At 43.3% G+C, this 17,531-nt stretch overlaps 2 protein-coding genes across 9 annotated transcripts in view; one reads left to right on the top strand and one right to left on the bottom strand.

Moving 5' to 3' along the window:
• The window catches only part of LCORL (ligand dependent nuclear receptor corepressor like), a 171,330-nt gene extending 163,976 nt beyond the window's left edge, over nucleotides 1–7,354 (top strand). For 3 of the 5 annotated variants that reach the window (XM_019552855.1, XM_019552857.1, XM_019552859.1), the window contains one exon: nucleotides 758–1,900. In XM_019552855.1, coding sequence (XP_019408400.1) covers nucleotides 758–867 — 110 coding nt within the window. In that variant the 3' untranslated portion in view covers nucleotides 868–1,900. Of the gene's footprint in view, nucleotides 1–757; nucleotides 1,901–6,427 lie in introns of those variants that run through there. The other 2 variants (XM_019552861.1, XM_019552856.1) reach the window with 2 other exon arrangements.
• Nucleotides 7,355–11,746: 4,392 nt separating this feature from the next.
• NCAPG (non-SMC condensin I complex subunit G) overlaps nucleotides 11,747–17,531 on the bottom strand; it is a 44,589-nt gene continuing 38,804 nt past the window's right edge. For 3 of the 4 annotated variants that reach the window (XM_019553286.1, XM_019553288.1, XM_019553289.1), the window contains 3 exons: nucleotides 15,642–15,737; nucleotides 12,986–13,058; nucleotides 11,747–12,131 (listed from right to left, as the gene is read on the bottom strand). In XM_019553286.1, coding sequence (XP_019408831.1) covers nucleotides 11,975–12,131; nucleotides 12,986–13,058; nucleotides 15,642–15,737 — 326 coding nt within the window. In that variant the 3' untranslated portion in view covers nucleotides 11,747–11,974. The remainder of the gene's footprint in view (nucleotides 12,132–12,985; nucleotides 13,059–15,641; nucleotides 15,738–17,531) is intronic. The other variant, XM_019553287.1, reaches the window with a different exon arrangement.

The following is a 17,531-nucleotide window of genomic DNA, read 5'->3' as shown; positions in this document are numbered from 1 at the left end:
GAGGAAACGTTCAGTCCAGCCCTCTTCCTTTGTACAGAATACCCAGGCCAGCCATGCAAAGGAAGACATTATGTCTGCTGTATGTCCCCCTGGATATGGGCCAGAAAGGGTGGAGTTTCGGCTCTGCCCTTTGTGCTGGCTTAAGAGGAAGTACTTCCTTCATATAAACACGAGGCATTTTCTTTCTTTCACATGGTCCGCTCCCACAAACCTTCAGACATGCGCACAGAGCTAAGGAGTCTATTCCCACCTACTTCAAAACACACATGGAGCTAAGAGGAAAACCAGGAGGCCAACTTGACTCTGAATGTCTGCGCCTTGGACAGGGCAATGCCATGATGTTTTGCTTGGGTCTTGAAGGCAGAAAAACACAATTTAACCTTTAGAGTCTTTTAAATGGTTGTTTCTGTTCTGTAGATCATAGAAAACCGTAGGAACTGTCTTATTGCCACAATAGCTTTTTCATTACATTTATTGCAAGCAGTGGCAAAAGTGAGCACAACCTAGTGAGTTTGGACTCTAAAAACATGAAATCTCTTAATTGAAATAGTTGGATTATGTTCCTAACAATCTAGATAGCAATGAAATTAGTACAGGACAAGGGAAGGGTAGGACTGGTTTGCCCTTGTGCAGTTGTAAAGCAGGGAGAACAGTTTGAATTATTTCTATTTTTTGTGCCAGATGCTGTACATTAGTCAGTCAGATATTCTGAATATTTATTAAATCCCATGTTTAATTGCTCACTTTTTTTTCATAGGGCCTCTTAATCCTGTTGGACTGTCTTTGGTGGGTGGATTTGCAAGCAGAGCTGTTGAATACTCCATGACCCCAATTCAAATGCCACTGCATGGAAGTACCCAAACCTAACTTCAAAAGCCATGTATTTTCAAGATGAATGCATGCCACATAGTCCCTGATAAATATGTAATACTGTGAATGAACATGAAACTGAGAAATCATTGCTGTCATTAAGCAGACTGTTTCAGAACTAGAGATGTAAAGCCTTTCTGTAGGTGATAGATCAAATTTAGCAAGTTGCTGTTTGTTTTGCTGTAAGGCAAAATGTTCCATCTTGGTTAAGGGAGACTGCAGTTTCACACTGTTTACATGACATTGTTGTCAATGAGCCATATCCTCCCTTTCCCAGGGCGTTCTTGCATTGGAAATAAAAGACAAGAGTTCACTTACAGAGCTTCCTTTAAAACATCCTCTTTGCAGAACAAGATTTCGGCAGCTCAGCTATGGATCTGTCAAAGTGTTTGGACCATAGAAGCCACAGATCTTAGGCATTCAGTGGGGGTTAGAGTTATCTGTACTGAAGACCTGTACTTTTGCACTGGCTCCTCCCACCTCCTGGCTTTTGGCAAAGCTGCTGGGTGACTGCTCTCTCCCTAGACAATTGTCATAACATCAATGGAAAGAGCAAATAAATTAATACTAGCTGTCTTTTGCTCTCTCCCATGGAGTTGAAGGCTGGCACCCATTCAACCCCTTTCTACCTGCTAAGGTGGAACAGCTTGTAGAGAGGGCACCAGGCAGAGGAGGGAATGATGCTATGGAGATGGGAATCTCAGATTTCATACCCAGCCCAGCCACCGACTCTCAGATGGAGTGGGGGAGAGAATGAGGTCCAGCCTTAGGATCATGGTGTAATCTGCAGCTCTGCTCTTCCCAGCCAAAGGATGTCTGTGTGGAAGTATTAAGCAGAACAGTTGTAGACATTAGAAATTGTACACATACATCTGTTACTTAGAAAACATTTGTTTAATGCGTGAACACCAGAATGTACATACTTAGCTTTGTTTGGGAAAAAAATAACTGTGCTGTAAAACCTGCCAAGCAATCACAACAGGTTTTATAGAAGATTTCTTCTCTTATGTGCATTATAAATTGCATCCTTTAAAAAAAACTTAAAATAAATGTTTCTTAAATAACTATGGTTGTTTTTAAACTTTTGTCCTATTTAAATACCTACAAAAACTATCACTTACTGCAAAGAGGACTAAGAAATGCACTGATACATGAGAGAAACAGGGAAAAAGAAATATGTTCTGGCTGACAATCAAAAAAAATGTAAACCTTGAAGCCATTTCTTTCCACAGGTTTCCAAAAGAAACCTGTTTCCCCTCAAAGATTTGCCTAGGCTGCTGCTTTATCTTTTTATTTTTTTTGGTGGGGGGGGAGAAGAGGAGGAGGAAGGGTGAGGGGGGAATGTATAGTTTCCTGATTCTGCTTCTTAATGTTGCATTTTTTTTAAAAGCATCATGAGTGCTTTCATAGCAATAAGATCATGATACAGCAGCTATTAACTGCTGCTGAATTTGTAAAAAAAACTAATTATAATTCTTGCTTCTTAATTAACAGAAACCCACACAAAATACTACGGTCTTGTAGCCCTGGTTACAACTGGTTAGCTTAACCAGTTATTTTTTATCAATCTTACGATTGAAAAAGCTTATGATTGATAGAAATATATATACATATATATATATATGTATGTATGTATCACCATTAATAAATATGTGTGTATATATGTGTGTGTGTGTGTGTATACACATGTATACACACATATATTTATTTATTAATGGAGATATACATTTCTATCAATCATAAGCTTTTTCAATCATAAGATTTGAGAGCTTGATTGATAAAAAAAAAAAAATAATAACTGGTTAAGCTAACCAGTTGTAATCAGGGCTACATTATTCCATTAATTAAAAGCAGGGCTTTGTCCTAAAGTTCAAGTATTGTCCTAAAGCTTCATGTATGAAACAGGAATTTGAAAAGACAGAAATATAGGCAACACCTGCACTCTAAAGAAATAACATAATTAGCTCACATAGATACAAAATCAATTTGGTCATTTCTCAGGTGTTGAAATGTGAAAATAAGTTTGATAAAGAAACACTGCTTTAGAACAGTTGTGCAGGAATTTGGGTTGGGTATGAGTCTAGCTGGGTTAGAAGTTTGGACTAGGAGGTAACAGTGGGGACTTCCATTGTTAATAGGAATTCCCATTTTATGGTCACTTTCATTTCCACCTCTATGACACAGGTAAGTCATGTATGGTGGTGCTTATGGGGAGTCCTTAGATTAGCAGTTGCTTGCAAATGCAGGGGATTGGACTTCATGATCCAGGAAGTCCCTTCCAGTCCTGTTTTTCTATGACAAGGCATTATAAACATGATGGGAGAAAAGCTAAAGAATTTCTTTAAAATGGAAAAGGACAGACTAGTAGTAAGTAGTAGTCTGAAAAACAACTTTGGTTTGGAAATGTTATACCTCTTTGAAAACAGGCCTCATGCAGTCCAGCAGGCTTCTTATCTTCTTGCACCATGTGAATGATCATTATAGAAAGGTGAAATTTTACCCTATAGTCCAGTAACACTGAACAGGCCTGGTGCACAATACAGTTTTAATCCCTGACACTGGAGTTTCAGACTTGGGCATGGACATTGCTGTTGGTGGAGAGCAGCAAGGGAAGGAAAAGCCACTACTTTCAAATCTGCTCCAATCCCCTCTTTCTACATAATGGGCACGTCTGCACGAGATACTTAACTGCACATTAGCATAGCTTATGTGAAGTAAGCGCATGCATCTACAAGTGCACATGCTTACTACACAGTAAACCTCCTTAATCCTGAGTAAATTTGCTACCTGCAAATGCAAGTAGCAAATTTACTTGAGATTAGTAACTGCATGGTAGCATTGGTAGCATAGTAGCATTGGCATCTGTTCCCAGTCAGCTGGCCACCAGGGGGTAGGAGACAGTTGCCTGTCCCCGGGAGCTGTCTGCTGCCGGGATGGTCTCTGCCACAGGAACCCAGGCAGGGACTATGTCCCTCTGCCCTGGCAGCAGGGAGCTTCAAGCCCCTTACTCCAAGATCGTGATGGGGAGCAGGGGCAGGGAGACTTATCTCCTAGCACTGGCTCTGTACCCACAGGGCTGGCACTGGGAGACCCTGCGGTCACAGAGCCAGTGCTGGGAGATAAAGATCTTCCAGCACCAGCCAGTGGTTGCGGAGCCAGCGCCCAGAGCTCCCTGCTGGTGGGGGTAGGGGAGCCTGTTCCCTATCCAGCTTCATGAGTGTGGAGCTGGGGGGAGGAACAGGCTGGGGAGCTTGTCCCCCTCTTAGCCTTGCACTCATGGAGCTGGGCGGGGAACAAGCTCCCCAGTCTGTTCCCCACCAGTTCTGGGCTCACGGAGTTGAGTGGGAAACAAGCTGCCCAGCCCCCGCCTGGTGCACAACAGGCTGGGAACTGTCCTGGTCAGGGACAGGCTCCAGCCCTGTGCCCAATTGACTGCTCGAGCAGCAAGCTAGCTTCTAGCTGCCCCACCAGCAGATTGGGGCAGGGGGCTAGGACTTGCCCCTCCCCTGCAACTCTTTCCAAGTCCCCTGCCCCTGATCAGGGAGCCAAGGCCAGGAGCTCCCTGGTACTGGAATAGGGGGACATTTGTCCCCACCTTAGTAGCAGGCAGCCCCCCCACATCCACCCAGGGCCAAGAGAAAGCCGTCTCCTGGGCCAGGGCTCTCCACTAGCACCCAGCAGGAGCCTTGTGCTGTATCTGGTGGCAGCAGGGGCCTATTGCAGGGATGCAGAAAACTTGATGCAAAGAGCAGTAAATCTTTTCCCTAATTGCCACATGTAGACACCTGCCAAAAGAGTGGCTTACACCGAAGTAAACTTAGGTCAGATCAAGTGCATGTGTAGACAGGCCCAATGCTGCAAATTTCAGTTTTATGGATTAGAGTAGAGTAGTGACAAGCCTAACCTGTCATCTGTTGCCAACACCGGTGAGCACAGGTCCACCTGTGCCCAGGCTGTAAATTCAGGTGAGCTGCCCATTGGTCTAAGTTCTTTCTTTTCCAAGTGCTGCTTAGTTCAAACCTGCATGAAACCTTTCTCCCCTCCCAAACAGCAGAACTTCCTGGGATTGGGATGAAAGGAAAGGCAAAAGACCAGAAGGAGCAGCAGCAGCAATGGAGACATATACTTGGAGGCATGAATAAATAAATGTCATCCTTTTGGGCCAGAGTACACAGGTGTATAAGCAAGGCAGATCCATCCCCAAGTGCTACTGAAGGAAAACATCCCGCCTGAGGTTGGGACTTGTGGGTGTAAGCCAGAGCTTCCATGGCTGTTACTCTGCAGGAAAACAATGCCATCACCCTGAAAAGGCAGATGCTGTTCAAGGGCTTCCTCCAGGTGTTTAGCTATTCCACCAATCTCCAGCAAACAGAAAGGTTCAGATCCATTTCAAAATAGACTCATTCGTAGATTTTTTTTTTTAAGGTTAGGAGCTGCCATTCTGGTCCAATGGTTCCTCATGAAGTTGAAGTTTTGTGGCTGAGCTAGAGCAGATGTTAGACAGCTAAGGTCCTAATTTAGTACCTTTAAGTGATTGCTCAGCCATGGTGTCTAGGTGAGTTTGCATGTCAGTGATGGAAATTAAGCAGATGTGCACCGTCTTTCCCGTCTGAATTTGCTTGGCTGCAGCTTCTTGCCCTTGGAACTCATGCTCACCTGCCAATTTAAAAACACACTTTACTATCACAAGTCTGTGTGTGTAGGTATTTATAGATGACGAGCAGTCGGCTCCTTCCCTTTTTTCTTACAGCAAATTTAGTTTCTCACCATAAAGCAGAAGTTGGAATTCTTGACTCACCTGTGGTTTTTTTATTCTCAGTGTTGCGAAACTGAAACTAGACCTGGACATCTGAGAATCCCCCCTTGAACACCAGGGACTAGTAGGGAACCAAGAGATTTCCCTTTGACAGAGAGCAGGTTTAGGAAGACCTGAAATGAAGTATTTTCTAGAAATTATCAAGACAAAATTCAAACTATTTCACTTCTGGCTTTTGAATGTATGCAATTATAATGCTTTTCCTGGCAGTGAAAAGGTTTTTCCCATCAAACTGTATATTCCCTACTGATTTCAGTAAGTAAAATAAAGCCCTTTTTCTGTGTGCAAATTGTGTTTTCCTGATTTTATTTTTCTAAATGAGCATTATCCAGCCAGACTGTGGCTGTTGTAAAGAGAAGAACCTTGATCAATTTAGCAATAAGTGAAATAGTCTTTTCTAATATGTTCCTTGGAACAGGAACTGAGGCTTTTTTCACTGCAAAGTTAACACTTTCCTCACTGCAAATTAACACACAAGCTGATTTTTGAAGCTGCTGACAAGTTGCACTAACACCAGCTGTACATGTCAGCGGGACTTGAGTTATGACTAAAGTTAACTCCGCAGCCAAGACAAACCCGGAATCTGCCTAAGTGTGCACACTAAGGGAGTCCAATCCCTGTAGAGGCTACTGCAGAAATAATGTGTTTACTCTAACAAAAATGCCTTTCTTCATGTTGATATTTGCCTGCTTTAGAAATAAGATGGACTAATGTTCTTTGAACTCCTTCCCTTCCCCGCAGCACGCTACAAGTGAAAGTCTTGGAGAAGAAGAATTTATTAGATGTGAATGCAGCCAACCAACCTTTGAAGTCCATAAAGATGTGCCTTAATCAGCCCACCCAGTGGAATCTGAGTTTTGCAGCAGCCTCTCTCGCCAGCTGTAAAGTTTTTAACCAAAATCTCAAAAGTGATGAGAACAAATAGATTGCAGCTCTTCTTGCACTATTGTTTTGTACATTGTTCTTGATTTATTCTGCTGAATAATTAGCATTTGTTACATTGATCTTGAAATGATCTTGTGTGATTTGGCTTTATATTAATCACTAGCATTATCCATTTTGATGTACTCTTTGTATTTTTTTTTTTTTTACATGAGGTTTTGCATCTGACCATCATGGAATTTTGCAGTACAAATCTTCTGTCAGAATCAGATGTTTCCCTTTTAATAGTATTGTGATTTTTCTATGTCCTTTCAATTGCCCAATTTTATTTTTGTGCACAAAAGTTAATATATTTTATGTATATGACATCAGTCACTTAACTGTGTCAAGGCTTATGGTGATCAAGCTTCCTATCACTTCTTCAAAATGGGGAGACTGACTACCTCAAAGGAAAGCAGTAAGAGATGGCAAAAGGCACCTAAAGGTCCTCCATAAATGTTGGAAATGTAAACACGGCTTCAGATGATGTAGTAAGTTTTCATTTTTTGAGGAAGGTTTCTTTTGGTTTTTCCCTGCCCCATTTAGCCTATGAACTTTTGTGTGCCAGTGTTTCAAAACTGTAGAGTCTAAACAAAAGGCCACCCGCGTAAAAGAAATCTCTTGAAAGATTGTTGTTCAACATACCTGTATCTGCACTTTTGGAGGTTTCTACTGCAGTGGTCTATTTTTTGCCCTTTGTTTCTATGAATTTATGCCTGTCAGGAATTAAAATGGATGTAAACTCTTTTCCACTGTCTTGGTTTTATTGCATTTTAGAAATTCATTGTATTTTTCAAAATCATACATTTGTGTAGGAGTAAATCTTTCCAGTGCTTTACTACCTCCAGTCCAAGGGTAAATCAGCTTCAGCTATGTTTATACAAAATACCTTATAAAAGGTATGCGTACATTAATTCAAGAATCCAGTACTGGTACTTAAAGAGGAACCTACTTCACTTCTTCCTTTACTATAGGCAGAGCTGAAGGTTTCTTAATTCACTAAGTTCATCATCTGTTACTTCCTGAGACTCAAGTGTCAAATACCTGGAAAAACAGCTTACATCGCTGTCTGAGAAGTATGTTTACAAATGCACCTGAATTTACTTTACTTATAATCTAAATTCAACCTCTGGCCAGCAGGCCAGATCTGGATCTTTATGAAGACCAAAGTTGCTAAGATGTAGTCTTTTCTCATGGGATTTAGTTAGTCACTGCTACAGGTCAGTACTTGAAACATTTCAGCCACATTTTTATAAGAATTCACAGCCTCAAGAGATTCCTGAGAGGTATTAAACCACTCAGATGTCAGACCGCACAGAATAGATTACAGAATACAGAGATATCATAGCAGAGCCTTGTTACCAAGAGAAACGTGTAGCTCTCGATCTAGGATAGAGGTATTCAACCCCTGGCTTATGGGCTGGATCCAGGCTACAGGCTCCTGTTATCCACCTAAATTTCCAGGCCTCACATGGATACAGCCTCAGTGAAGTTGTTCCCATGCAGCTGAGTCCCTTGGGTTCCAGCCAGGCCAGCACCAGACGCTGGATTGCCACCCCCGCCCCCAGCTCGATCCAGCTCACAGGCCAGCCTGGTACTGCCCATCTGGCTGAAGGGTGACAAGGTTGGGCAGGACTGATCTAGCATCATGTCACACATTCAACTTAATTTAACTACACTGAGTGCAGTTAAAAACATGAACAAATGCTACATGGCATTGCAAAGTTGCTCCAGTTTTGGTGAGGATTATCCAACAAAGCAACTAATACGTCACAGCATTCCAGTGACTGACAACCATCGCAAGTGGACATGGGGCCACACCCCTAACGAGCAGATACCTGACAAGCATTTAAATCAGAGCATGGCTGGCACTGTCCCCAGCCACTTCCAGCTCCACAGCTTGTGTGTCCAGGTGCCTATTTACATCTGGTTTGACTGTGGTTCCCCTTGAATTCAGGTCTTGAGATCTGTACCAAACACCTGAATGGCTCTGCCACCGGGTACCTGCGCCAACCTCAGGGTCTATGAAGGGCTCTGTCAGGACACACCTGATGTGGAGTCTACCAGCATAGAGAGCAAAGCACTCTTATGTTCATAGCAAACTGTTTGCTATAGAGAAAGATTATGACCTTTCATCCCATTCAGACTTTCGAGGATGTACTATAACTTCTCAATTTGAGCAGCAGGAAAATCAGGAAACAGCCCTACAGAAATTTTTTTTTTTAAACACACAAAATACGTACTTCACAGTGAAATCAGCAACCTTGCCATCAGCAGTATCAATGTACTACAAATCAAGATACTCTAAGCAATTGTTACAATACAGGCAACCCCCGCTTAACGCTGTCACTTGGCGCTATTTCACTATAACAGTCATTTTCCATCGATACCCAATTCCACTTAGCGCTCAGCAAGTTTTGTTATAATACTCGTGGTTGCCATCTTGGGTCATTAAAAACACTTGCAGTCTTCGATCATCAAATACTTTCCGTTTTGCTTAACGCTCGTTTTTTTCAGGAACCAGTTAAGTGCTAAGCGGGGATTGCCTGTACTTTAAAGAGTAAAACCCAGAGATTATTTGATAAGTTTATAGAAGTGTAGATCACAATTAAGTTATTTAGACATATTTGGGATCACTTGCTTGTAGGGGTGGACCAAAAAAGATTTTCTTGGCCAATACCAGTAGCTAATCCTTTACCAGGGATACTGACCAATACAGATCAGATAAGCGACTTACAGGAATGCAGCCGGGCAGTGTGGAGAGCAGCGCCCTGCAGATGTGTGGAGGGAAGGTGGTGCAGATCAAGGCCCCCACAGTGAGGGAGGGGGTGGGTCAGGGGGCATTGCCCAGCCAGGGTGGTGAATGGGACCCCAGGGCAGGGAGTGCAACAGAGCCATGGGTGCCTCGTCCATGGGATCAGCATCCTGGTGCTTAAAGATGGCAGGGGCGCTTGATCTAAAGCTTGTCAAATGAGCTTTAGTTTGAGCATGCCACCACTTTTAGCTGCAGGGACACTTCTAACCAGAGCCATGCAAGGCAAGGGCAGTTGAAGGCTGTTCGCTGCGGGCTCAAGGCTCTTTGCCCTGCTGCCTTTGCCCCAGGAGCTGCACATCCCCTGCTCACCTAGCAGCAAGAGGCACAACTCACTGCCGCCACCACTGCTGGACCAGCAAGTGGTGCATGCCCAGCACATGGCTCCTGGGGCAAAGGCAGCAAGGTGGACAGCATGCCTCGCACAAATCCAGGGATGGACATGCCCCCCCCATGCTTCCCCCAAGGGTGCGCGCAGCAGGGAGCTGCACTCTCTTTTCCACACCCTCCCCCACCCCGCACCTCCCTGGATGAGCCACCCACAGCTGTTCTGCTCCCTGCCCTGGGTCCGATTCACTGCCCTAGCTGGGCAGCACCCCCAGCCCACTCTGCCTCATCCTGGGGTCCTCAATCTGCCCCCCCCACGCCCCTTCCCCTTTACAGACTTACCTGCATGGTGCTGCTTCCACACTGCCTGCCTGCATTCCCAGCCACATGCATGTGGCTCTGCGCATACACATTGCCTCTGGGGCCCCAGCCATAAGACACATATTTATTGATAAATTATCAGGTACACTGGCCAAAAAAGCCAGTAGCCAATAACATTCATTTTCCTTTTAATCAGTGATCTCATATGGCACTGATATGTCAGTGAATCTCTACTTTTTTGAGCAGCAAGAACAATGAGGCTTTGCCTGAAACAGGATAACAAGGTAACAAGGTTTGCAATTTCTACATAAGACCACTGGACTTTTCCTGAAGATTAATTAGTAACTGTAAACTTAAAAGAATATTTTAGATTTCAGTGGAAGTGTGACAATATCGGGTCTGACAAGTCAATAATACATCAAAGAATTGGGGTTTTTTAATTGTTTTTAGGTACCCATATAAGATATGCAGAGGGAGAACCACAGTGATTTTTTTAAACCAATACAATATTGATTCTAGATAATGACATGAAAATTAAGACATTGAGCTCCCCTCCCCCGCTCTTCCCCCACTAAGCATTTAGGATTACATTTAGGGTTATTTAACACCGTTCAAGTTCTTGAAGGTTTCTTAGCTTTAAACCCAAGTCACAAAAAGCAGTGAGGACAACTACCCACCCTTCTAATGTGTCATCAGTTTTTATTTTTTAAACTCTGGTCAAATACCTGAAAATCACACTATGACACTTAATGGGCAGAAAAGGAACTGGCCTTGTATTTTAATATTGTACATAATAAAAAAGATATCTGCGTCTACAGGAAAGATTGACCAGAATTAATATCCATTTATGCCAGGGTGGGCAATTATTTGGGCTTGAAGGCAATTTTAAGAGTTACTTTGAGCTGTTATGAGCCAGCAAAGGTGTGGCGGGGGCCGACCCAACAGAGCAGAGCACAGGGAGTGCAAAAATTCCTATCCAGGCCCATGATCCCAGCCCCACCCACCCATAGCACCGTCCCATCTGCCCAGCTCAGCATGCCCTGCCCACATAGCCCAGGCCAGTCTCCATAGAGACCCCACCTGCCTACCCATTCACTCCATCCAATGCCCCCAGCAATGGGTGCAGGGCAGACAGACTGAGGTGACTGAGCAGTGGGGCCAGGGTGGTGGCAGCAACGGAGACATGGGCAGCAGCAGCTGGGCAAGGTAAACCACCACCTCAGGGGGCTGCCAGGAAGCAAGTCTGGATGCCATACCACTCATGCCCTCTGCGTGCCCAGACGCATGCTCCACAGCCCGGACTGCCCCCATGCCAGGTGAGGCCAAGGGACCCAACATATGGGCCAGACAGAATCCCTTAGCACGCTGACTAGTCACAGGCTGTACTTTGCCCACCCGATTTATCCCATATTTCCATAATAAAACAACCAGGTCTCCTCTATTCACATCTAGAAAATAAACAAGCCCATAAATAATAAAAATAGACACATTAAGATGTACTAATTCGGGAAAACCCATCACAATTTATAGCTTGCTACCTGTGCGGTATTAACATAGCCAGAAACACAACAGTGAGCTTTGAATATGGAAAGCACTACTGCTATTTCACAGTAACAGAACCTTTCAAATGAAAAGTGTAAAGGCACTTTTCTTTTTTAAAGGTAAAATCAGAAACCGGGTTTTAGTAAAATTTTACACTTTTATTATGCAAACAAAATCATTCTTGTAACTTTGGAATGACTGTCAAAATTAAAAAGTAGTTTAAAGTTAGTGGGAGCTTCAGAATTTAAAAACAGTTAAAATATACAAAGAGTAAAAAACAGGATTTAAAGCAAAACAGCTTATTTTTGGAAGTCCATTATAAAGAGCTACAAGAGTTTATTAAAGGAACTCTTCTCCCTTGTTCTTCACTCATCTGCTGCTTCATTAATAAGTCCTGTAAGATTCATCCTTGTTTTTTCAATTGCTGCTGTTTTTGCTCGTCTGGATGGCCTTGAACTTGGCACTGAAACTGGTTCTGGAACTTCGTCCCCACTAACATATTTAAGAGGGCCACAAACAAAATTGTAAGTAAATTTAAATGTAATAAAATATACAGCTTTGAAAACACAAAATAAGATGGTATTGTTTTTAAAGAATAAGAAGATGCTGCTCTGCATACAGCTTAATATTTCTGAACAGCTGCATATCAGTCCAAAAACATCACAATCACTAGAGGATTAACCAAATGTTGATAGTTGCAAAATATATGTAAAAGTTGTCATCTTACCACGAGGGTACATAAGAGTAAACAAAGTATTCAAGCAAATGCAAATGTCTGCTCAGGATCACATTGAAGTTAATGGGGCATCTGTTTGATCACACGCCCACAGACAGTAAAGTTCCAAGGAAATTAACATGCTGGAATGCCATTTATACCTGCATTGTGTTTAGTTTATTGCCAAATGCCAATTTCTGAAAACATATCAATTTACTAAGGTGCTGAACTCAGTCATTTATTTCATGCCAATATGCAAAAATAATATAAATGATGTCAGGACCAGAAACAGATAAATGTGCAACTACTGGGGGATACTCATACAGTAACCAGCTATTATTCTAACTCACTACCAGGGGGCATAGGAGGCAGGTAACAGCCCATCTGCCTTTAGCAAATGGACAGATAAAACATGGATGAAAATGGACAGACAAAATACAAACCAATTAAAATTACACTGGGTTCTTATCCCTGATACTTTCAGGGGAATCCTCCATCAGATAGGACAAAGCTATCCCAGGTTATAGGTTCTGCATCATGTCTGCTATTTTTTTTCTAGCTTAACATTGATTACACCAGTGGAAAGTTTTTATTTGTCCAAAGCCTACTTGTGATTTTTCAATTTAAGCTATATACTTTAGCAATTCATGTATAAACTTACCTTTCACTGTCAAACTCTATAGCTTTATTTCTTCCTCTTTTATTCACGGCTTCTGTAGTTACTTTTCTTCGTCCTAAAACAGAAGCGAAAGTTACCAGCAAAACTACACTGTTCCTTATATTCAAAACAACTCCATAGCTTTGAATGACTAGCAACTTTTCACTTTACCTCACCTACTTTTTTCAATGCCAATATTTCAGGTTAAGTCAGTCAGTCAAGGTCTACTCACAACATAAAGTGGGAGTGGTCAGCCACGAAATCTAGGGCCTTGTGGTGCCAGCGGACACGGTGCTTGGCAGCAGAGGGGCAAGCCAGGGCTGCAAGACAGCCCTTGGTAGGCCTGCGGCCACCTACCCAGCCTCTGCCCTGTGTGAAGCCAGGCCACGGCACCAGCCAAGTTCAACACCTCTGCACTATATTAAGAGACACTATCGTGAAGTGGGATGAAGCAGTCCTAGAAGTACCAATCTGCACAACCAGAGATGCAGAATGACTGAATTCTTGTTGGCCCCCTAAACCCTAGGGGTCATTGCATTGCTTACAGATGGGGATCTTGGGGGGGGGAGGAGCTGTTTGCTGTTTTTGAGGGCGAGGCTGAAGCTTTATGCTCATGTATTGATGAACCTAGTGTTGCCCCCATGAGCTTCTCCACCAGATGAAGCTTCAGTCTAGATCTGCGGTGCTCAGATGAATGGTTCAGAGCCTGGAACAGGCCTTGTGGGTCCAGCACCACCCTTCCCTGCCCTGCTTGCTGATATTGGATCCAGGGAGCCCAGCCCACCCCACCCCTACTCCACTGCACAGTGGGATCGGGCCCTTGGGCCCAGCACCACCTTTTCAAAGCCCTCTATGCTGGGATTGAGCACCGAGGCCCAGCACCAACCTGCCCAGGCCTGCACACTGGATGGGGAACCGGATCCAGTGCACAGGGGCACGATCTAGAGATCTGGCATCCGAGGAGCGGTGGTGCCAGTCCCACCTCCAAATTTCCAGACCTATGAGAAGCCAGGTGGGCCAGATGACAGCACTGCAGGTCAGAACTGGCCCATGGGCTGGAGGTTGAACACTCCTGGCCTAGACGACCAAGATATTTGCATGCATCTCTCAAATGGCTTACAAGCTGTGCACCTGATATGGTTGCCCCCCAAAGACACTTAGGATTCCATTTTAAAAAATTACCCCACCACAAGAAGGGGGTAACTTAGAACTAGAGAATCTAGCCAGTGCAGCTCCCCTGGGATTAAACTAATTTACCTAAGCTAAGCATGTGGATATCTGCAAACAAATCAAGCTCCGAACAAGCTCAGAGCAGAAGATACTGGCTGAGGCATGCTTGTGACAAGTGCTGCCAACACTGACACAAGGGTGGTATAGACAAGTTCTTCCAGGTCCAAGTCAGGAGGATGCAAGTGGCATGAGAAGTTCCATTCGTGCCCCCTGGAGGGAGGTCATGCCTGCAGGCTGCACATGTGACTGCTACCTGGCACTGTTGATGAAAACAGTCAAACTCCTTTACAGAAGATGCATATTCACAGTACAAGTAGACTCCACATGGAGAGGCTCAAATTAATTTCTCAAGTTTTTAAACACCTTCTTTTTCATTCAGAAATGTGATGTTCAGTGCCCAGTGATAGGATTTACCTCGCAGTAACAAACAACGTGATATACTTGACACTGTTATTATGAATTAGTACAGAACTGTCAAGCACAAGCAGAAACTTCTTATAAGCCACAGTTCCAATTTCCAGAGCCACTATCACAGAGAATGTAGCACTGCTTTATCCTGGGTTAGTTAACCATTTAGAGAAAACATCTTGCTTAAAATGTACAGAATGCTTTATTGAGAAAAATAAACTCAATGTGGGAAGTCTCTAGCGTCATTCAAGTTTGTAAACTGGATTTCAAACGTCTTCATTAAAACAGTGATGCTCCTGCAGGCAACTACCATATTCTAAGAAGTAACACCATTGATGACACCAGGAAGGTGATGTCATATTACAATATTAGACTACTGGAAAATGAATGGTAAAATCACAGCTGCTCAAACTTGAACTAAAACCCTACCACCCTGAGAATTTAAAACATGTCAAAGAACTACACTGCATACAAGCTTTAAAAAAAAATCTATATTTTTTCATTTAAAGGAAGGCTGGCCAAGAGACAGCCCACAAGCCATGTACAGCCTACAAGAGATTAATTTGCAGCTATCAGAATCCACCCACCTGATGCTCCCCCACTCACTGGCTGCAGCAGAAGTAGGAGCCACTTTTGACTCCAGGCTCCCCATCCTTCAGGTGGGAGGAAGCAGAATGGAACAGCCACGGTGCCTGGAAAGCCTATGGCATGGGGCATTAGTGCCATGCACATGAGGAGTTTGTGCCCTGGGAGCTGAAAGTGAGGCTGGGGCACCTGTGTCCATGCACGCGGTGATGGTGGTGGAGGGGGAAGTAGCACTGATGTGTTTGGTACAGTGGAGGGGGACAAGGAGTGCCTGTGTGCATGGTGCAAGGGTGGGGACAGAACTGGGACAGACATGACCTATGGCCCATGGGCCACACTGCTGCAGGCCCCACAGCATGAATCCCACAACCTAACTTGGGCAGCCCTGAATAAAGTAATAGATAATAAGCTACCAAAACCTGAAGTTAGCGCATACCTCTATTCGTCTTGCCTCTGGTAGATTTCATCTTTGTAGTTGCATTTTGTTTATCATCTTCATTAACACGAGTTTGATCAGTTGCTTTCTTCTCTTCTGTTTAACAGAACAGTATATCAGAAGAAATCATAGCAGTTCTTTAAAAAACTACAATAAAAAGACTTCTGTTACCGTTTTTAAAAACTTGCAGTCCCAATTTTTTTTCTAAAATGAAAGTGGACAAAGATAATGGGAATCCTGGCAGAACAGGTATTTTATCCCCAGGATACTAGATTGCTGCCACAAGAAGGTGCATTCTGAAATATAAAATTCCAAGTCTTCTTGTGGGAATTTTGTACTGAAAAGTGTTAGCTGGAAGCAGAAGCAGCAGCAAGCTGTGTAGCACTTGTGAACTAACACATTTATTTTAGACTACCAGCACTCCTGAACTATCGGTACAAGAGCTGATGGAATTCAAGCCCTGATGCAGCCTACCTATGTGGCAGGAGAAACAAACCATTGAGACAAGCACACCAGAGAAGTGATCTTCAAAAACAACTTAAGACAGATGCTTAGATATTTAGGTAAGAAAGTAGGTCAAGGCTTCTTTAAGCCAACTTTTTAGTCAGGTTGGCTTTAACAATGGACTACCGTATTTATTCACATAGCACAAATCCCCAAATAAGACATGCACATTGTTTTGAAAAAGCTGAACTAAGAAAAAGATTTTTCCTTGAGAAAAAGGGTGAGGGAGTGAGTAATATCTTACGTGTCACTCCAGGCACGTGGAGCAGGGGCAGAGTCTTTCCTTCAGTCAACCCCCCCCACCCCCCAGCTTGGAGATGCTGCTACTGAAAGAGATACAGGATTTACTTTGATAGCCATAGCTTAAACGTATGCAACTGAGAATGCAAAAACCTTAATTCAGCAGGATCGGAGAGAAAGGTAGATTCTCAGATGTTGGCAGATACCAAGGGGAGGGGGAATGAGAGTGAGCAGAGGAATCTTGCCACAGCCCCTGCAGAAACCAGTGTCCTCATTGAAGATGCAACCCAATTTTCATTAGATAATCTTTGGGGAAAAGGCGAGTGTAGTATGTGAATAAATACAAACTATCCCAAGAAAAGCTACATTATTAGACCAGGAGCTGCTAACAGATAGTACCTGGGCTACTTGTAGTACAGGGATTGAAAAATACAGAGAGTCTTGCTGCTACACAGGCTGCAGAGAATGAAAGTCTTCTTTCTACCATCATTATGCATTTAAACAAGAGCCAAATCTGGCTCCAAATATGTAAGTTAACAACAAGGAGATGATACTGCTATTTGTACTATGTTATAAAATACTGTCTTAAAAAATACAAAAAAAATTGAGGAAAAATGCAGAAAGTTGATTGCAAACAAAAAGGGAATTGAAAGTTATTAAGTTGCATCTTGGCCAGGTTATGTCTATGCCAATTAGTGGACACTAGTACCCAGGAAACGGACAACTCAAATATCTATTTGGTTCTAAAAGGTCCCCTGGCTGGCATCATCTTTATAAAGGAACTGTTGTGGAGAGAAATGTTTGACACTATTTTTAAAAGAAGGAACAGGGCAACTAGGTAAAAAGCCAACAGAAAAATCAGAAAGACCAGCCTAATGTTGCAGAGTATTTTAAAAGCACAACGTTTGCTAAATACTTCTTGGATACTTCAAAGTTTTCATGATAGAGAAGAATTATACCGTTTTAGTTAGATAACTACATATGACATGTGACCAGTGGGGTCCCTCAAGGCTCTGTCCTGGGACCCATACTGTTCAACATCTTCATTAACGATGTGGACATTGGAGTTAGGAGTGGACTGGCCAAGTTCGCCGATGACACCAAACTTTGGGGCAAAGCATCCACGCCAGAAGACAGGCGGGTGAT

This window comes from Crocodylus porosus, unplaced genomic scaffold (assembly GCF_001723895.1).
Source record: "Crocodylus porosus isolate Cpor-Errol unplaced genomic scaffold, CroPor_comp1, whole genome shotgun sequence".
Lineage (NCBI taxonomy): Eukaryota > Metazoa > Chordata > Crocodylia > Crocodylidae > Crocodylus > Crocodylus porosus.
Note: the sequence above shows the minus strand (reverse complement) of the source record. Positions and strands in the feature narration are given on the sequence as shown.